The 21,222-nt window shown below is 43.2% G+C and overlaps 1 protein-coding gene, 1 long non-coding RNA gene and 1 other non-coding gene across 3 annotated transcripts; all 3 read left to right on the top strand.

Annotated features, from left to right (window-relative positions):
• Positions 1-62: 62 nt before the first annotated feature.
• Mrpl51 (mitochondrial ribosomal protein L51) lies at positions 63-2,255 on the top strand. The gene is made up of 3 exons (NM_025595.3): positions 63-296; positions 379-489; positions 1,086-2,255. The coding sequence occupies exons 1-3, from the start codon at positions 218-220 to the stop codon at positions 1,280-1,282; spliced, it is 387 nt and encodes a 128-aa protein (NP_079871.1). The 5' UTR covers positions 63-217; the 3' UTR covers positions 1,283-2,255.
• Positions 2,256-3,654: 1,399 nt separating this feature from the next.
• Positions 3,655-3,741, top strand: Mir3098 (microRNA 3098). Its single transcript, NR_037281.1, has one exon. It is a non-coding gene; the product is annotated as a microRNA 3098 (primary transcript).
• Positions 3,742-4,596: 855 nt separating this feature from the next.
• Gm52878 lies at positions 4,597-8,359 on the top strand. The gene is made up of 2 exons (XR_003956366.1): positions 4,597-5,105; positions 5,724-8,359. It is a non-coding gene; the product is annotated as a predicted gene, 52878 (long non-coding RNA).
• The last annotated feature ends 12,863 nt before the right edge of the window (positions 8,360-21,222 follow it).

A 21,222-nucleotide genomic window follows, 5' to 3' on the forward strand; every position in this document is an offset into this window, starting at 1 on the left:
CAGGCCGGAACTTGGAGGGCGGGGCTTGTGGCTGTGCGAGCCACCTTGGGATGACTCCCTAAGCTACCTGGGTAAGGCCCAAAATGGCTCCTCTTACTGTCACTACCGTGTGAGTCCCGCCTGGGACTGTAATCTGTGTCTTGGCTTTGGAATTCACACCCGCTCCCCATTTTTCCGGCTGGTTTGCTGCCCCTACTGAGGCGGACAGGCTAGAGTAATGGCAGGGAGTGTCCCTTGGGCGGCAAGTAGGAGACTGTGGGGCTGGGTGCCCTCGGCATGCCGAAGCTTCTCTCTGGGTAAGTGGCTTAAGTGTAGTAGGACGGCCGGCTAACGGCTTGTCACTGGGCAGTGCTGATTCATGCTTCTGTCCTTCCCTAGGCGTCCCACGGTTGGCCTTCGTAAGGCTCACTCTTCCACCTCCCAAAGTGGTTGATCGCTGGAACGAGAAGAGGGCTCTGTTTGGCGTCTACGACAACATTGGAATCCTGGGTAGGACGCGATTCCTGGTTTCTGAAGGATTAGTATGCTCTCTTGACTCTTTCGGTTTTATTTGTGGAGAGAATAGTAATGTGCCCGGGGCAAGCCTGGGGGCACAAACCTGTTACACGGGAGATGAAGCCAGGCAAGACCAGTCTGAGATGCGGAGAATAGTGAGGAGTGCGGGACTCAGTCTCACTAACACAGTAGTGGGCAGGTCTGAGGGCCAAAGCGAGTAAATGGGAGTGTCAGTATTTGAACCCAGACATTTCTGGCTGCAAAGTCTTTACTCCTTTCTTTCTTTCTTCTTTTTTAAATAAGATTTTTGTGTTTTCTGAATGTGTACCGTGTACTGCTCAAGCAATGCCTGCAGGTTCAGGGTGACTTCCTAGAACTTCCCTTTCAGGCAGTCGTGAACCTTCAGTTGAGAGTGCTGGGGAATCCTTTGGAAGAGCAAGTGTTACAAAGACTCTGTCCCTTGTACTAGACTGGTGTGTGCCTTGTCTGTCAGTAGTTCTGATCAGGGAGATGAAACTGTGTTGAAGGCCTAGTTGGGCTAGGCTGACTTCTCTTCTCTTGAAACTAGTATATATTCTGTCACGTTACAGGGAATTTCGAGAAGCACCCAAAAGAACTGATCAAGGGCCCAGTATGGCTTCGAGGCTGGAGAGGAAATGAATTGCAGCGTTGTGTCCGAAAGAAGAAATTTGTGGGAAACAGGATGTTCATTGAGGACCTGCATAACCTTAACAAACGGATCAGCTATCTCTACAAACACTTTAACCGACATGGGAAGTACAGATAGGACGGGAAATGTGTCACCCTGGAGAAGGGGAACAGGACTTATCCCAGCAAGGAGAGAGCTTTGTGTGCTCGATGTAATAAAAAAATGGGGCTCCTTTGGAATCTGATATGCCCAGTGCTACATTTACTCATGCACTCTGACGTCTGCCTCGTTCCTAAGTCACATGATCTTTTGTTACTATTACTTACAGCCCAGTTATGCTTGTGGCCTTTATAACAATCATTTATTGCTGGCACTTTCTGACACTGGCACCTCGTGTAAGTTTTTAAAGAATTTATTTTTATTTATTTTATCTTATTTTTTTGTAATCTTGGAGCTGAAACCCAGGGACTTGCTCATTCTAGGGAACTCTGCCACTAGCCGCCCAGGCCCTTGGAAGTGTAGCTGCTATTTCTAAAGACTCTGCCACCCCAAAATGAACTAGGAAAGTGAAATTACACTTTGTACTGCTCTTATCAGTTATAAGTTAGGGAACTTGTCTGAGTACCACAGCATTTCCCATCCTCTTGAATAGGGCAGTTTTGTGGAGGCTGACCTTGAGTCATGCCCAGTTTTATGAAGTGTTAAAGATCACACCCAGTATTACCCCTGTGTGTGCTACCCTGTTTGCTTTTTTTTTTTTTTTAGGGGAAAAAAATGTCATTTAAGAAAGATATTTTAGGGCTGGTGAGATGGCACTGACTGCTCTTCTGAAGGTCCTGAGTTCAAATCCCAGCAGCCACATGGTGGCTCACAACCACCCATAATGAGATCTGACGCCCTCTTCTGGTGCATCTGAAGTCAGTCACAGTGTACTTATTTTTAATAATAAAAAAGTCTTTGATCATTGGACCAGAGCAAGTGGAGTTGACCAGAGAGAGCAAGGTCAACTGAGGCAGCAGAGGTCCTAAATTCAATTCCCAACAACCACATGAAGCCTCACAACCATCTGTACAGCTACAGTGTACTCACATACATTAAATAAATCTTTTTTTAAAAAGAAAGATATTTTAATACAGGTTTGAGCATCAGGGCTATGAGAGAGGTGTTCAGAGGTAAAACACTTGAGAGCATGAGTGTGGGCTTCCCTGAGAGACTCTTCTATATGGCATAGTGCTGGCGTCTTGGATATACCAAGTACTTTATAGTGAGCTATAGACCCTCTGCTGCACTTTGCTTTTGTTAGTATATATTACAAAAATAATAGGTTTTGCTATGACATTCTTCATTTACTTCTTTTGGTTTTTTGAGATAGGGTTTTCTCTATGTAGCCTTGGCTATCCTGGAACTCAGTATGTAGACCAGGCTAGCCTTGAACTCATGGAGATAATACCTTAGTGTTGGATCTAAGGCTTAAGCCACCACATTTTCCACAGGTTTTTGAATTTATGTTTCAATTGAAATCAATTCAGTGAGAAGTCTGGAGATGACAGAAAGGTAATCCAGGGAATTTTTCTTGCATTTTTTTTTTTTTTTTAAACAGTCTTGGGGCTGGAGAGATGATTCCAGCCATCTCCCAGGGATGCTCTTGCAGGTTGCCCAGGTTAATTCCCAGCTCACACATGGTGACTCAAGGCTGACTATACTTCCAGTTTCTGGGCTTCCCATGGAGACAGGCATGCACATGTGCACAGGCATAGCTGCATGTATTATTGCATGTAAAACATGAAATAATAATAATAAGCCGGGCGGTGGTGGTGCACACCTTTAATCCCAGCACTCAGGAGGCAGAAGCAGGTGGATTTCTGAGTTCGGCTATACAGAGAAATCCTGTCTCGAAAAAACAAAACAAACATAAAAACAAAAACAAACAAACAAACACCAAAAACCTATAGTCTCTCAAAGTCAGGCTCAGGCTGGCCTGGAACTCTTATAGCTCAAACTGGGACCCATCCTCCTGCCTCTACCTCCAGAGTGACAAGATTATATGTGTGAGTCCTTGTATCCAGCTTCAAACTACTGTTTAATCCTCATATTTAGTGGCCATGTCCAAGGCTATATAATACCTACTTCTTTTTATAAAAAAGTATTGCCGGGCGGTGGTGACGCACGCCTTTAAAACCAGCACTTGGGAGACAGAGGCAGGAGGATTTCTGAGTTTGAGGCCAGCCTGGTCTACAGAGTGAGTTCCAGGACAGCCAGAGCTACACAGAGAAACCCTGTCTTGAAAAAAACAAAACAAAACAAAAAAGTATTACAGAGACACACAGGCAAACAAAGCAGAGCTTGGGGATTCTCTTGGAAGAGTGGGGGGAGGGACTGTAGGAGCCAGAGGGGTCAAGGACATCACAAGAAAACCCACAGAATCAACTAACCTGAGCCCTTAGGAGCTCACAGAAACTGAACTGCCCACCAGGGAGCTTGCATGGGACTGAGCTAGGCCCTCCACACATTGTGGTTGGGAGGAGTCCTAACAGCAGGAGTAGGAGCTCTGATTATCCCCTGCTTCTGCTGCCTGCCTTTAGGACCCTTTCCCCACAACCGGCTGCCTTGCCCAGCCCTAATAGAAGAGGTGCCTTGTCTTACTGTACTTGATATGCCATGGCTGGTTGATAGCCACTGAGGCCTGACCTGGGGAGAACAGGGGAGTGGGGATCTGGGTGTGGGGAGGAAAAGTGGCAGGGAGAGACTATGGAGGGAGGGAAGCTGTGGTTGAGAGGGAAGCTGTGGTTGGGATGTAGAATAAAATTTAAAAATGTTAAAAGTATTGCAAATCCAAGAAAATGAATTGCTTGTAGACTCAAGTGAGCTCTGAAGGTAGAAAAATTAGGGTGGTTATCCTATTTGATTTAAATCTAAGTTCTGTGTCAATGATCTTTTATGACGTAACAGTCCATTCTTAAACTCAATGACTAAAACAACTTCAAATCATTTTCTCTGGGTTTTCTTCTTCAGATGGTTAATCTAGTTTGCTGTCACGAGGCCATATTCAGCAGTGGGCTAACACGCCTGAGACATCTTCACTCACATCTACTTAGTCAATTGGTAGTTTGGGTTGTTTTTGTTTTTTTGAGAACCAAATCAGGGCCACTGCAAGAACAGCAAGTGCTTGTAACCTCTGAGCCATCTCTCCACAGCCCCAGCTAAGTTCTTTTGGCACAAGGTCTTATTATTCAGCCTCTCTTGGGCTTGGTTGCTTAGAGACTTGATCCCAAAGGACAAAATTTAAATAACAAGGGTTGATAAAACGAGGCTAAGAAGTCTTGAGGTCTTCAGGCATGGAGGCAAAAACCTTTGAACCCAGGACTGATCCCTGGAGACAGAGGCAGGCCTGGTCTACATATCAAGTTCCAGGCTTGGCTACACAGTGAAATCCCATCTTTAAAAAAAAAAAAAAGAAAAGAAAAAACAAAAAAGCCATGAAGCGCGGTGGTCACCCCTTTAATCCCAGCACTTGGGTAGCAGAGGCAGGTGTTTCTCTATAAGCTCAAGGTCAGCTTAGTCTACAGAACAAGTTTCAGCACAGCCAAGGCTACACACACACACACACACACACACACACACACACACACACACACACACACAAACCCTGTCTTGAGAAACCAAAGAGGAGGGGGAAAGGTAGAAAAGGAAGAGGAAAATGTTTTAATACAATCTCACAAGTGTTAGTGAAGAAGGAACTAACAAGTCAGCCCCAGAAGCCCGTATAAAATTCTTCCTGCTGTCAGTTACAAAAAGTCTTATTTTTCAAGCACAGAGCTGGATTGTTTTTGTAATGAAAAAGAATGCAACATTTCCCTTCAACAAACACTGAATCATTGTGTGGAAGGACCTTGGAGGCATATACACCACAAACCAAGGCTACACCACTGCCTGTAAAAAGATTTCATCCGTCAGGTACAGGGTGCGTATGTAAACAAGATGCATATCTGAATTCGGTAATTGCGTGGGAAAAATATTGTTGCAGCATGAGTTTTTGTTTTTAGGTTTATCCATTTACTGTGTACACAGTGTTCTGCCTACACGTAGGCCTGCACACCAGAAGAGAGCACCAGATCTCATTATAGATGATTATGAGTCACCATGTGGCTCCTGGTAATTGAATTTAGGATCTCTGGTAGAGCAGCTCTTAACCACTGAGCCAGCTTTCCAGTCCCACATGAGGTTTTTGTTTTTGTTTTGTTTGTTTGTTTTTAAAAGGGGGTGAGAAAATTGTGTGTGCACATGCATGCACGTGTGTGTGTGTGTGTGTGTGTGTGTGTGTGTGTGTGTGTGTGTGTGTGTGTGTGTGACTGTGGATTGAAGTGCTTGAAGTAGGTCTTGGAAAGGGTCAGTGCTAGGAATTCAATGGGAAATGACTATATAGACACAGGCAGGAAGGAGTCCCTAACCAACCCCAGGGGAGCAGGTAGAGGGCAGGGAAGGCTTCCTGTAGGTGATCAGATCACCACTAATTTATCCTAAAGGAATGTTAAAAGTGGGGAGGGGGTGCAGAGGGAGGTAACAATTTTTTTTTTTTCAGGCAAATGATGCAGAGCAAAATGGCACAGATGTGAGAAATAGCATGGAGCCAGCACACAGCAAGGCTACAAGTAGTATTTGTTAGTGGAACTACTTTGTGTGCCTAAAGATAAGCTGAGAAGTTAAGAGTCAGAGCACGAGGAAACCTACATTTAGTAAAATGATCTAGCCACTTTGGGAAATCCACAGCTGCCCAAAAAGCTAAACACAGAGTTACGTATGGATCGGTAATGTCACTCAGAGGTGTCACCCAAGAGAATGGAAGCGTGTCTGTTCCACAAGAGCAGAAAGGGCCATGCTAGTGCAGGCCATTATGGTGGCCACAAGAGGAACCCAACCAAACCAATGCCTACCTGCTAGCAGAGCCCCGTGGGCCAGGTGCCTAGGAGGTAGAGCAGGAGGATCAGGAGTTCCAGGCCTTCTTCAGATACATAGTGAGTCTGAAGGACGCCTGAGTTTGGTCCCTGGAACTAATTAATCCCTCATGGAAGAAGGAGAGAACCAACTCTTGCAAACTGATCTCATTTCCATATGTGCATGCCTGCCCCCCAAATAAATTAATGTTTTAAAAGGACAAATGTCCAGCAATTGATTTAAAAAAAAAAGTAACCAAGATTTTGAACAGTTGTACAGTGAATTATTATTCAATTACTAAAGGAATGAAGTACCCATACATGCCACATTCAGATGAATATTTAAAACATGTTAGATGGGCAGGCAGTGGTGGTGCATGCCTTTAATCCCAGCACTTGGGAGGCAGAGGCAGGTGGATCTCTGAATTCAAGGCCAGCCTGGTCTACAGAGTGAGTTCCAGGACAGCCAGGAACACACAGCTACACAGAGCCTGTCTTGAAAACAAAAAGCAAAAAACAAAAACAAACAAACACCATGTTAGATCAAAGAATCAGTCATAAAGTGCCAAATCCTATATGATTCTGTCTCACTGAAATGTGGGGAATAGACATGTCTACAGAAGCAGACCTGGTTTAGTTGCTGCTCCTTGGGTGGAATAAGGGCTGGGGAGTGGCTTTAGCCCATACCGGGTTCTCTGGGGATTGTGTGGAGACACGATGGACGTGGTAAATGCTAGTCAGAGAGCACAGGGTTTCCGAACAGCCGGAAATCAGTTAATAGAAACAGATTATAACACTGGTGTAGCAGAAATTTATCTGGCATGAATTCCCGAGTGATAACATATAGGCTTTTGTAAATAAATAGTCAGTGCTTGTTATCTGAGGTGTTCTGAGTGGTCCTTCCAGAGGATGCACAGAGCCTTTGCATAACTTAGTCCTGAGACATACTTGGCAAACTAGGAAGCCTTGTTTGGCTGAGAATTGCTTAGGTAATGGTTCCTTCAGACAGCTCCTAGGTCAGAGGGGGTTTTGATATTCAGAAATTGGCTTGGTAATAGTTCCTTTTGTGTAGGAATAAAGAGGCTTCTGCAGTGATTAGGAATTCAGCCCATCAGAGGCTGAAGAAGCCATAATAAATCCTGTAGTTGATCCTCATAGCCACATTACTCAAAACACTGACATTCTTGAAAGTGGCGGGGTTTTTTTGTTTTTTGTTTTTTTGTTTTTTCGAGACAGGGTTTCTCTGTGTAGCCCTGGCTATCCTGGAACTCACTTTGTAGACCAAGCTGGCCTCTAACTCAGAAATCTGCCTGCCTCTGCTTCCCAAGTGCTGGGATTAAAGGAGTGTGCCACCATGCCTGGCTTGGTTTTTTTTTTTTTTTTTTTTGGTTTTTCGAGACAGGGTTTCTCTGTATAGTCCTGGCTGTCCTGGAACTCACTTTGTAGACCAGGCTGGCCTCGAACTCAGAAATCTGCCTGCCTCTGCCTCCCAAGTGCTGGGATTAAAGGCATGCGCCACCACGCTGGGCTTTTTTGTTTTGTTTTGTTTTTAAGGAGAGTGTCTCATGTGGCCCAGGTTGACTCTGAACTCACAATGTAGTCCAGGCTAGCCTTAAACTCCAGATCCCCTTTTCTCTGCTTCCCAGGTGCTGGGATTACACAGGTCTGCCACCATACCTGATTGCTAAGACAATATTTTATATTCTAACAACAAATAACAAAAACAAAACAAGCAAACTAAAAGGTTAGGTTGGGCTGTAGATGTTGCTTAAATGATAAACTGCTTCCTTAGCATGCAGGAAACTCTGAGTCCATTCTGCCATACTGAGTTAATTGGACACGATGGTACACACCAGCAGTGCAGCTCTCAGGAGGTTCCAGGGCATCCTTGGGGACACTGTCTCAATATTAATATACATATATGAATTCATAAACATAATCCTGTCCAAAAGTTTGACTGCACAGACACACAATAAATAAATGATTGTAATTTAAAAATTAAATATATATATATAGTTCCTAGTTGGTGGAAGTGTTTTGAGAAAGGTTAGGAGATGTGGCCTTGTTGGAGGAGTGTCGTTGGGGGTGGGCTTTGAGGTTTCAAAAGCCCATGGCAGGCCCGGAATCTGTCTCTTTCTTTCTACCTGCTACCTGTAGATGAGATGTAAGTTATAACTACTGCTCCAGTGCCTTGCCTGCAGGCTGCCATCCTCCCTGCTAAGGGTCAAGCATTCAACCTCTGAGATTGTAAGCACTCTCCCAATTAAATGGTTTTTTTTTTGTTGGTGGTGTTTTTATTTTGTTTTGTTTTGTTTTTGTTTTGCTTTGGCCATGAAGAGAAACATGAGACATTGTTGTGGTAAATTTCCCAAATATGCCCCAGCAATGAAAACAACACAGCTCATATGTTTACACGCTGTGCGCCTAGATTGGGCAGATCTACCGCTACACTACCTTAATCTTCCACATCTATGAGACCCCTTAAAACTTGCAGGTTCTCCAGGCCTTGTGCTTCTGCTCTGCTTTTCTCCTTCTTCCTCCTTCTCTGCATCCTCTCCCTCTTCTGCTTTCTCCTTCTTCTCTTCCTCTCACCTTCCACTCCACCTTCCCTTTTATCTGCCCAATCATCAGCTCTCCTTTATTTTACGAATTAAGGTGGGAAGCAGGTTTACAGGAAATCACTTGAGTGCTGACTCATTCCTTGTTCTCAACCACTCATAGGAGAATTGAATTAACATCAAATATAATTAGCCCCAGGGCTATCCACAACACTTTCCCCTTTCTGTCCAATTAAAAGACTGTTTATCTCAGATATAATTGAACATAACTATTATTATTTTGTAACTTATAAAGTACAAGAGACCTAACACCCAGTCCATCATGTTTGTTAATTAAACAGAACCTTTGTCATCTATCCTTACTTAAAAGACTTATAATTCTACATCTGGCTATGTCTTGGCTTTAGATTGAATGCCATCTGAACACCATCCTCTCAAAACTGTCCTCTCAAAGTAAAAAGCCTGGGTTGGCTAGGAGACTATGCAGTTTTTCAACCCCACCAGAAATCCAAGAATGACTGATATTAACTGAAAATATATAGAAAACCTAAAACAGCTTCCAAAACGTAGCCAATCCATAGAGACCGCTGATCACCTGGACAGTCCCTTACTTCAGCACGTTGGAGCGTCGGTCTTCAGCCTACTGCCAGGGTCATCTGACAGACTTAGAGAAACAGGAATATTTAGCACTAGCCTACTCTGTCTTGGCAGAATCAAGCTGTCCTTACCTGTAATTGTGTCCTTTCTTTGGACAGTATTATGTCTGTAGATGAAATGAGGCAATTCTTGCCTAGTGGCTATTTTGCCACAGCTGGAGTAACTCAAAGATGCTCAGTATCTTCTCTGAATCCAAGACAGGGAAAGCTGTCAGGAATAGACTGGTCTCAACAACAAATGAATAAATAACATTAAATGTCACATTCTTTGGACTGCTGATGTTTTTGAAAACTAACTATGTGGAGTAATCTAGACTGTTGTCTGTTAACTACTCTCAGCCATTTCTAATTAAAATAACTGAGAACACCCTAACAATAAACTCAGAGCCATGAATTTCCTCTTTGGCCCTTAACTCACAGGCTTAAACATCTCAGATCTGTTTATAATAACAGCAGTAGAAGGACTGAGTTCAAGCCTTGTACTTCCAAATTTTTAATATCAAAGACGACCTACTCCCAAAACCTAGGGAACTGGTACAATGACTCTTCATAACTTTTTCAAGCTGAGTATGGGTGTTAAGATATTTTAAAGGGAGGAGAAAAGAAAGGTAGGGAAAATGGGGGAGTTAGTTGGCCTTAAGAAGGCCCCACCAATGATTGTATTAGTCTCTGATGTCTGTGTCCTCACTGGATCTGGTCTGGATGAAAAACCAAGACATCAGGAGTTCAGGCAGGTCAGTTCAGCATGTCTGACGATGAAATTCACCAAGACTGTATATTCTGTAATATATAAATCTCAAAACAAAATTTTAGTATCATCAAGAAAACCTTTTTGTTTGATTCTCTGGAATCTAGTTCTCAGGGGGTCTCCCTCTATCAAATCTGATCCATAGAACTCTGGAAGGTGTAAACACCTTCATCACCTTTTCCAAAAACACAAAGACAAAACCTTTCCCCCAAATCAGCATCCTACATCCTTCAGCTGGTAACTAGGAAACCTGGAGCTTGCCCTCTGTCCCAGAGGAACAATAAAACAACCACAATACTCAAAATCACACACATTTTAGCCTATTTAGGCTTTTCTAATTTGTCAAGTCAAACCAGGATTTAAACTCAAAATTTCCATGGAGCCCACGTTAGACAGAATATGAATATCCTGTAAGACTTATTAGGGTGCTCTCTAACTTGAGCCACAGACATTTATTTTATTAATACCTATTATAATATCTGTTATGCTCTTTACCTAGAGCCCCAGACTTCTATTAAATAATTCCTGTTCATAGCAGGTGATTATCACTGCTCTCTCTACTTGGAGTTAGTGACTAATATTCCCTATTTGGTTTTGAACCGCAGGTGAAATTTCCTATCTTTAGGTACTACACCTACTTATAAGAGGCAACTTGTCAAACCAGGATTTAAACCCAAAATTCCCATGGAGCCCACGTTAGACAGAATATGACTATCCCATAAGACTTATTAGAGCACCATATCTTTATACCTTCTTCAAGTATCAAAAGGTGATATTTCTCTCTTTATAGAAATGAATTACCTGGTCCGGAGTCCTTTGTACCTTTGTCTCCCAATTCTTTATTCACAGGGAGAAGCTGAGTGTAAAAAGACCCGTGTGTTGTCTGTGTCCTTGTTTGGAGATGGGGGAGGCAGGGTGGGGAGCGAAGGATACAGGGAAGCAAACACAGAAAGGCTCTTTCAGACATAGATGCTTCTCTGCTGTCCTCTGTAGGACCCTTAAATCTAGTCAGCTTCAAATCCATACTGCTACAGCCTAGGTCACTGTCAAACCCCATTCAGGGGTTGGGCGTCAGTGAATTTTTATCTCAGGTTAGTTGAATTCAAATCAATGCGTTGGGCACCATTTTGTTGCGGTAAATTTCTCCAACCCAAATATGCCCCAGCAATGAAAACACAACACAATTAATATGATTACATGCTGTGCGCCTAGATTGGGCAGATCTACCGCTACACTACCATCTTCCACATCTATGAGACCCCTTAGAACTTGCGGTTTCTCCAGGCCTTGTGCTTCTGCTCCAATTTTTTCTATCTTCTATTTTCTCCTTCTTCTCTTCCTCTCACCTTCCACTCCACCTTCCTTTTTATCTGCCCAATCTTCAGTTCTCCTTTATTTTACAAATTAAGGTGGGTAGCAGGTTTACAGGAAATCACTCAGTGACTGACTCAGTCCTTGTTCTCAACCACTCATAGGAGAATGGAATTAACATCAAATATAATTAGCTCCAGGGCTATCCACAAGACATAAGTAAGACAATGTTCAATGTTTAGCCATTTATTATTTTTTCTATCCTAAGTGTATATATCTTTAAAACATCATGCTGGGGCTGGAGAGATGGCTCATCAGTTAAGAGCACTGAATGCTCTTCCGAAGGTCCTGAGTTCAAATCCCAGCAACCACATGGTGGCTCACAACCATCCTTAATGAGATCTGACACCCTCTTCTGGTGTGTCTGAAGACGGGTACAATGTACTCATATACATAAAATAAATAATTCTTTAAAAAGAACACAAAAAAGCAAAGAAATATATTTAAAAAAGACATCATGCTGTGTACCATAAACATATATGACTTTATTTTTATTTTTTGAAGATTTCTTTAATAAGGTTGAGGTTATGATTTAGTTGGGAGAGTGCTTGCCTAGCGTGTACAAGAGTCTGGGCTGGGTCCTCACTCAGCGCTGCATGAAACCAACCAAAATCCAACTACAATAAGCCAAAACAAAAAGCAAATGTGTAGAAAATTTAGAAAGATTTATTTATTATTTTATGTGTATGAGTGTTTGGCCTGCATGTCTGTGCACCATATAAGTGCCTTTGGTGGCCAGAAGAGGACATAACGTCCCCTGGGGCTGGTACTATGAAGGGTTGGTTGTGGGTCCTGGGATCAAACCTAGGACCTTTGGGAGAGCAGCTAGCATCTCTAGCCCTTATTACTTATTTTCAAAACATAAATAATATAATTTTAAAAACTCTTCATTTATTTTTGTGTATGTGTGTGTGTTTGGGAAAGTCAGCCACACATATTCATGTGACTGCAGAAGCCAGAAGAGGCTGTGGGATTCCCCTGATGCTGGAGTTACACATCCACACATCAGCTGCCTGATGTGTGGGTGCTGAGAACTAAACTCAGGTTCTCTAGAATAGTAAGTGCTTTAAACTGCTGAGCCATCTCTCTAGCTTCAGCACATACAACTCAAAACTGTGGACTGAGGCTATAGCTTAGTGGTAGAGTTCTTGCTTAGTATGTGTGAGGCCCTAGGTTTAATCCCCAATACTGGGTGGGAAGTTTAACATATGGAGTTTTTTTTTTTTTTTTTTTTTTTTTTTTTGGTTTTTTCGAGACAGGGTTTCTCTGTGTAGCCCTGGCTGTCCTGGAACTCACTCTGTAGACCAGGCCGGCCTCGAACTCAGAAATCCGCCTGCCTCTGCCTACCGAGTGCTGGGATTAAAGGTGTGCGCCACCACGCCCGGTTCAACATATGGAGTTTTTAAGGAGCAATTTCCGCATGTTCACAATCCTGCCCCTCAGGAGGTAGAGGCAAGCTTGAAGTTGGTCTACAGTGTGAGAACCAGTAACTTACATACCAAGACTCTGCCTCAAAACTTAACAACCACAAATTGGGTACGGTAGTAGTGATGGTCGAACAAGGTATATACTGAAAACCTCTTGAAGGGACCATGATGTCGCTCAGTAGTACAGCTGAGCCAGCATGCTTGAGGCCCTAGGTTCAAATTTAAGACAAGGGGGTAAAAATAACCACTTTAGAACTGGTCATGGTCACACCCTGCTTTAATCCCAACACTCGGGAGGCAGAGGCAATCAAATATCTGTGAGTTTGAGGACAGCCTGGTCTACAGAGAGTCCCAGAATAGCCAGAGCTATATAGTCAGACTTTGTCTCAAAACAAAACAACAACAAAAACAAACAAACAACAATAACAACAAAAACAAAACCCAAACAAACCCAAAACTAAAACCAATCAGTCAACCAACCAACCAACCAACCAAAACTAACCAGTTTGGATTTTTACTGGAGATGGTGATACGTGTCTACAATCCCAGCACTTTTGGGATGTGCCGGCAGGAGGGGCAGAAGCTCAACGCTAGCCTGGGCTCCGTGAGACCTAAAAGAATACACACCAATAAAATTAAATGAAAACGAAGGAGTGAATTACATGGTGTGTGAACTACAGCTCAGAAAAGGGGAGGAGCCAGGCCTGGTGGTCACACCTGCAATCCCAGGCAAGCCCAGGGAAGAAGATTGACCCAAATGTAAGGCCAGCTTGGGCTCCAGAGAGAAGCCCTTGAAAAACAAAAATGAAGAGGAGGAGGAGGAAGAGGGGAGGGGGGGACTCGTAGGGGGAAGGGACTGAATACTTGATTTATATTTTCCAAATAAAAGTCATACAAGAGCCCAGCTAGTAGAAAAGACTAGAAAATGTTATGAGACAGAGCAATCCTCCCCTCCCCTCTACCCACCCATGTTCTTTCTAGAAACAAACACTTCCATATTTCCTTTTCTGGTTTTTCAAGACAAGGTTTCTCTGTGTAATCCTGGCTGGCCTGGAACTTGCTCTTTAGACCTGAGTTCTGTCTGCCTCTGCCTTCTGAATGCTGGGATTAAAAGTGTGCGCCACCAGCAGCTGATTTTAGACTTTTGTTTTGTTTTGTTTTGTTTTGTTTTTCGAGACAGGGTTTCTCTGTGTAGCCCTGGCTGTCTTGGAACTTACTTTGTAGACCATGCTGGCCTCGAACTCAGAAATCCGCCTGCCTCTTGCCTCCAGAGTGCTGAGATTAAAGGTGTGTGCCACCACGCCTGGCGGTTTTTTGTTTTTGTTTTGTTTGTTTGTTTTTAAGACAGAGTTTCTCTGTGTAGCCCTGGCTGTCTTGGAACTCACTCTGTTGACCAGGCTGGCCTCGATCTCAGAGATCTGCCTGCCTCTGCCTCCCTAATGCTGGGATTAAAGGCCTGTGTGCAATGTGCTCTACCTGCTGAGACTCTCCCCCTACCCCCTCCTCCCCTACTCGCTCTCACTCTCCTTTTCTTTGTTCTTTTCTTTTTCTGAAGCATGATCTTATTGTGCCAAAACTTTCCTGAACCCCAAAAGACCACCAAGGGAGCTGAATTCAATGCATTAGGGTGTCTTTATTCAAACTTGAGCTTGGCTTAACTCACTGCCTCTGACCCACAGGACGGTTTTGGTGGAGTGAAAGCACTCATCCGGACAAAGTTTTATTGAAAATGGCAAGCGAGGAGTGAGTGTTTCTGGCCTGGCAAGCATCTAATTGATGGCTACTGTGGCCTTTAGCATAAATTGGCTGGTGCTGGGAGCCAAACCATAAACTTAACTTCTGTTTTCCTCCTGATTGGTGGTTGTTAGGCAGGGGCGGGCTTGTAACCTGGGGTGGGGTGTGTGTGCCAGATTTGTTGGGGGCTAGAGACTGGTGCTAGACACTGTGTTTGTTGGGGAGGGTAACCTGGAGACCCAGATCTTGTTGGGGGGGGGTGGGGGGGTAGCCTGGAAACTGGACTTAGGCTCAGTTTTTGTTGGGAGGTAACCTGGAAACTGGAGCTAGGTACCAGTCTGTTAGTGTACTTGAGTTCAAACATGTCAGGTTTTCTGAGATGGAGTCTGAACCCAAAACTTTAGTCTCTCAGTCTATCTATATGTAGCCCTGACTAGCCTGGAAACTCTAGGTAGACTAGATTGATCTCAAGCTCAGTGAGATCTGTCTGTGTCTGCCACCTGAGTGGCAGTATGTGCCAACACATCTGGCCCTTCCACCTTAGTTTTTGAGACAAGTCTGTTACTGGAGCTGGAGTATGTTCTGTTGGCTAGACTGGCTGGCCACTGAGGGCCCAGGATGTACCGGTCTCTGTGGCCCAGCACTTGGGTCACAGATGTATGCTCTGCTGCACCTGGCTTTTCAGTGGGCGATGGATCTTGTTCAAGTCCTTAGGTTTGCACAGTTAGCACTTTTTCCGGTGAGCCACCTCCCCAGCCCCAGGTACGGTTTTGGAAGAGAGCTGGCAGCTATTCACAGGAAGAACTCATCTTGCCAGGACACTGGGTCACGCCTCCCTCTCTCTCTCTCTCCTTTTCTCTTTCACTCCACATCTCTTCCTTCCTACTTTTACTAATATCATTACTTTGGCTTAAATTGGTAAGCAGTGTTTAAATTATTAGGAATTCATAAATATTATTTTGCTTGTAATCTCAGCCCTTGGGAGGCAGAGGCAGGTGGATTTCTGAATTCCAGTCCAGCTTGGTCTACAGAGTGAGTTCCAGGTCAGCCAGAGCTACACAGAGAAACCCTGTCTCGAAAACCAAATAAATAAATAAATAAATAAATAAATAAATATTATTTTGAGCTGAGTTATGTTTAACGGGAACAATTATGTTATTAAACTTTTTTTTTTAAATCACAAATGGATCTTTTGTTTTGTTTTGTTTTGTTTTGTTTTGTTTTGTTTTGTTTTCGAGACAGGGTTTCTCTGTACAGCCCTGGCTGTCCTGGAACTCACTTTGTAGATCAGGCTGGCCTCGAACTCAGAAATCCACCTGCCCCTGCCTCCTGAGTGCTGGGATTAAAGGTGTGCACCACCACACCTGCCTCAAATGGATCTTTTTAAAAGAGATTTATTTATTTTTATTCTATGTGCATTGGTATTTTGCCCCCGTGTATGTTTGAAGGTGCCAGATCCCCTAGAATTGGAGGGGCAGACAGTTGTGAGTTGTAGTGTGGGTGCTGAGATTTGAACTCAGGACCTCTGGAAGAGCAGCCAGAGCTCTTAACTGCTGAGCCATCTCTCCAGCCCCCACAAATGGATCTTTATTTAAGACTCTGATCTACCTAATTAATACTCTCTTTACCTTGGGGAGGAGAGGCCATCCAGGCTTCAGCCTTTTGCTTACATGTTATCTTGCTCTCTCTGAGCTTCCCTAAGTTCTGGTTTCTGAATTCTTTTGGTCATTATATCCTCAAAAGATGTGCCAGTGACGGCCCGATGGACTTGGCGGTGGCTTCTTTCCTTCTGAATTTCTTCCAACTGTTCTTTTTTTTTTTTTTTTTTTTTTTTTTTATCCTGTAGAGGACAGTCCAATTTATCTGCCAAGGATTCCTTTTAGAAAAGACATGTGCACTTGCATTTTGCGTTCAGAAACTGGGAAACCTCCTGGTCAGTCCTGGTGTAGTTCTGTCCTTGTTTGGGGTAGATCTTGTATCTGCTGAAACCCTCATGGTGAGAGCTGCCTGCTGGTGGGAGGAAAGACCCAGGGAGGGCGAGAGAGTCATGGGAGAATGCCTTCCTTATAGGGCAGTAGGAGAGATCAAAACTCTTTTACAGGGACGTAATTTATGCATCATACAATTCACTGACTTTGGAAACTTTTTGTCTGTTTAGAGTTGTGTGCCTATCACCATAATTGACTTTAGATATTTTCCTTTTCCCCATTAATTTATTTACTCACTTTACATCTGGACCACAGCCCCCAAGTTTTGATATTTCCATCATCTCTCCCTCAGCCATTATTTCCAGTTATCCCAGTTAACCCTCCCAGAACTGAACACCTACTGCTGTCTGCTTTTTTATGTATTGTGAATGTTTCATGGAAGTTTATCATAAATACATGACTACTTGGGACTAGAAGTTCTTAGGAGCTGTTAAGTGATACCTCCTGTCTTAAATTATTTTTCTATTGCTTTGAGGGCACATAGTCACCGATGCAATTTACACAAGAAAGAGTTTATTGGGAGGTGGGGGGCTTGCCTACAGTTTAGGGTCCATGATCATCAAGGTGGGAAACATGGAACACAGGGAGACAGGCATGACGCTGGAGCAGTAGCTGATAATTTGCATCTGATCCACAAACATGAGGCAGTAAGAAAGCTAACTGGACCTGGCCCAGGCTTTTGAAACTTCAAAGTCCACCCCAGTGACACACCTTCTCCAACAAGGCCTCACACCTCCTAATCCTTCCCAAACAGTTCCACCAACTAGGGACAAGCATTCAAATACACAATCCTACAGCAGCCCTCTCATTCAAACCACTACACTTCCCATATGACAGACACACATTAACTGAAGGTCCAAACCTTTTCCTGACTCCCCAGGAATCAGAGACAATCTGACTGTAGATCATATCATACTGTAGGCTACTCATCAACTACAGACATGGGGCCTCCTCAGGTCTCTGAAACCTGTAAGAGGAGATTCTGTCGTGCTATCTTTCTCTGGCATTGATAGCACTCCTAAGAAATCTCTCCCTCAAAACACAATCTACTTAGTTTCTCTTGAACCCCAAATTCTGAGCGCTTGCATCACGTACAAGTTTGTGAGTGTGTGTGTTTGTATCTTCTTTTTTCTTGGGTACACTATTTGAGCAATTTTGAAACTTTTCAAGACAACAAATGCACTATTTTGTATTCCTACTAGCGATGTATGAAGATGTCATTTGTCAAGATTCTTGACAATACTTTGAGAGTTTTTCAGCATTTGTAGGGGGTGAACTGGTATCTCAATGTAGTTTTTATTTGCATTTCTCTGATGGTTATGACACAGGGCATCTTTTCTAGTGTCTATTGGCATTTTGTGTCTAAACACGTCCTTTGCCTATTTTCAAACTAATTTCTCTCTCTCCTCTCTCCTCTGCTGGGAGTAAAGGTATGCACCATGTGGCTCAAATTAGTTTCTTTTTGAACTGCACAGGTTTGTTATCTATCACAGACAGAAGTTTTTTTCTTTCTTCTTTTTTATTTTTATTTTATTTTCAGACTTATTTATTTATTATATGTAAGTACACTGTAGCTATCTTCAGACACTCCAGAAGAGGGAGTCAGATCTCATTACGGATGGTTGTGAGCCACCATGTGGTTGCTGGGATTTGAACTCTGGACCTTTGGAAGAGCAGTCGGGTGCTCTTACCCACTGAGCCATCTCACCAGCCCTCTTCTTTTTTAGATAGAAGTTCTTTATTAGATATATTATTTGAAATGTTTTTCCTATTCAGTAACTTTCTTTTCTTTTTAAGATTCCATTATCTTAAGACAGAAGTTTTAAGTTTTGGGGCTAGAGAGATGACTCAGCCCCTAGGAGCCTGGTTGCTCTTCTAGGGGACCTGGGTTCAATTCCTAGTACTCACATGACAGCTCAACCATATGTAACTCCAGGCTCAGGCTCCCTCTTCTGGCCTTTACAGGCACTGTATTCATGCGTAGATAGACACAAGTTCCAGCAAAACATACACATAAAATAACAGTAAAGAAAATCAACATGGAAAAAAAGAAAAAAAGAAAAAAAGAAAAAGAAAAACAACATGGGCTAGATAGATGGCTCAGTGGTTAAGAGCACTGACTACTGTTCCAGAGGTCCTGAGTTCAATTCCCAGCAACCATACGGTGGCTTACAACTGTCTGTAATGGGATCTGATGCCTTCTTCTGGTGCATCTGAAGACAGTTACAGTATACTCATATGCATAAAATAAATAAATAACACGCACACACATATATGAGAAAAGCAATACATCATTGAAACTTAAAACTAAACAAAACAAAACAAAAAAACCATACTATTTATCCCTAAGTTATACCCAATTAGATCTGTGAAACACTTGCCTTAGTTTCTCTGGTGGTTTACATGAGAATGGTCCCGATAGGTTTTAAGTCTTGGTCATCAGTTGGTGGAACTCTGTAAGAACTGTTTGAAGCTGTGGCCCTGCTGGAGGAGGTGTGTCACTGGGGGTGAGCTTTGGAGTTTCTAAATCCCCACCATTCTTACTGAGCTCTCTCACTCTCTGCCTCAGGTAAGCTCTCTCACTCTCTCTGCCTCAGGTTTGTGGGACCAGATATAAACTCTAGCCAGCCTGTAGCTATGTTCCCTGCCATGATGGGCCATGATGGTCCGTGGCTACCCAAGCTAAACGCTTTCTTTTACAACTTGCCTCGGTCATGGTGTTTCCTCATAGTAATAGAAAACTAACCAAGACAGTTTCCAAATGCCTAAGCATGTCAGATATTGCATTAATGCCTTGCCTGAAGACTGTATACTGAGGGCTTACCTCCTCCTCCTCCTCTTCCTTCTTCTTCTTCTCCTCTTCCTCTTCCTCCTCCTCCTCCTTCTCCTTTCTTCTTCTCCTTCTTTTGTTTTTGTTTTTTGTTTTTTTGTTTTGTTTGTTTTGTTTTTGAGACAGGGTTTCTCTGTCTAGCCCTGGCTGTCCTGGAACTCACTTTATAGACCAGGCTTGAACTCAGAAATAGACTTTATAGACTTGAACTCAGAAATCCACCTGCCTCTGCCTCCCAAGCACTGGGATTAAAGGCGTGTGCCACCACCCCCGGCTTCCTTCTTCTAATCTAGTCAGGGCAGGTTGTATCTTGATCCTTAGTACGGTTTCCATTTCAAGCATTTTGTTACGACCCTCCGTTCCATGCCTTAGAACTGTCGCCTGTCTCTCTCCTATTTTCCAGAGCCCATCACACAGTGGACTGTTTCGACAGGGGAGATGGTAACATTTCTGACTCCCTACATTATCTGAATGACATCTTTAGTTCCACCTTTTTTTGAGACTGGGTCTTGTTAGGAGTTGATCTTCTAGCCTCAAGTGATCCTCTTCTCCATTCTCTTCTGTGTGGTGAAATTACAGGTAGATGACATCAGAGCCCTGGTTCCCCCTCACCTTTATTAATATTTGAGATGATATAAAATTCTAGGTTAATAATCATTTTGCCCAGGTTAAAAATATTTATTTATTTTTGTGTGTGTGTGTGTGTGTGTGTGTGTGTGTGTGTGTGTGTGTGTGTGAGGGCTCCAGATCCACTGGAACTGGAGTTAAAAATGGTTGTGAGGCACCATTTGCCAGCTGGGAAGCAAACCTGGGTCTCCTGGAAGAGCAGACGGTTCTCATCCTGTCGAGCCTCTCTAGCCCCTGAAAGCTCTTTAGGCGCTGCTGCACTATTCGCCTGCACTGATGGTGCTGTTCTCCCTCCTGTCCCATGTTTATTCTCTTGTTGAAAGATTTCAAAACCTCCTGTTTTGCTCTCCTGTTCTGAGATTACAGAAAGATGTGTCTAATTTAATGCTATTCTTTTTCTGTCATTGTGGTAGCTAGAACCCACAAGTTGGTCTGGACAAGCTCATTTAGTTCAGGATAATTAATTCCCTGCCCACACATTTCCTTTTCCCATACATCCCAATTTCCCCCTTTTCATATTCTTTATTACTCAGACGTTGAACTACTTGGCATGGCTTTTTAATTTCCTTAATTCGTGTCTCTGTCTCTCTGTTTCTTGGCATTTCTTCCCTGATTTGTTTTCAGCATATGACCACAATTTATTTCTCTTGGAACTGTCTCTGTGGAAATTCCCCAAGGCCTCCACTGAAGAGGAGCTTACCAGGGAGGTCTGCATTGCTCTTGCTGGTGCTGGGTGCCACTGTCAATGCCAGACCACTTGGAGATTCTTGCCAGGATGATTTTAGGAAGAAAAGATGCTAAGGCTCTCAGAAGTGAATAAAACAAGGATTTCAGGCAAAGTATTAAAAACACAGTTCAAGGTTATGAATTCAAATATTTAAAAGGACAAAGAGAGCTTCAGCAGCCACCTAGTTTGTAAATAATTTCAATTGAAGAGCATGCGGGGGCCAGTACTTTAAAAACTCCCTTAGTTGCCAATATAGGGATTCCAACTTTATGTAGGGGCTTTCTGTTAGGGATTGAACTTTGAGTAAGACCATCATGCTGTTTCCTATGCTATGCTGCTACCCCACGAGGCCACCACGCTCAAGAGCAATGCTCAGCTGCCTCTCCAGATGTCAGCTTTCACTTGTTTGACCTTTAGTCCATGTTTTCTTTCTCATCAGCTCATGAACATACTTTTAAAATTCCTATTCAGTGTCATCCCA

The sequence above is a fragment of the Mus musculus genome, chromosome 6, assembly GCF_000001635.26.
Source record: "Mus musculus strain C57BL/6J chromosome 6, GRCm38.p6 C57BL/6J".
Classification (NCBI taxonomy): domain Eukaryota; kingdom Metazoa; phylum Chordata; class Mammalia; order Rodentia; family Muridae; genus Mus; species Mus musculus.

Excerpts from the sequence above, each read along its gene's own strand:
- Mrpl51 (NM_025595.3), top strand. The coding sequence starts at position 218 with ATGGCAGGGAGTGTCCCTTGGGCGGCAAGTAGGAGACTGTGGGGCTGG. Across the intron at positions 297-378 it reads ATGCCGAAGCTTCTCTCTGG|GCGTCCCACGGTTGGCCTTC; the intron begins GTAAGTGGCTTA and ends GTCCTTCCCTAG. Across the intron at positions 490-1,085 it reads CGACAACATTGGAATCCTGG|GGAATTTCGAGAAGCACCCA; the intron begins GTAGGACGCGAT and ends GTCACGTTACAG.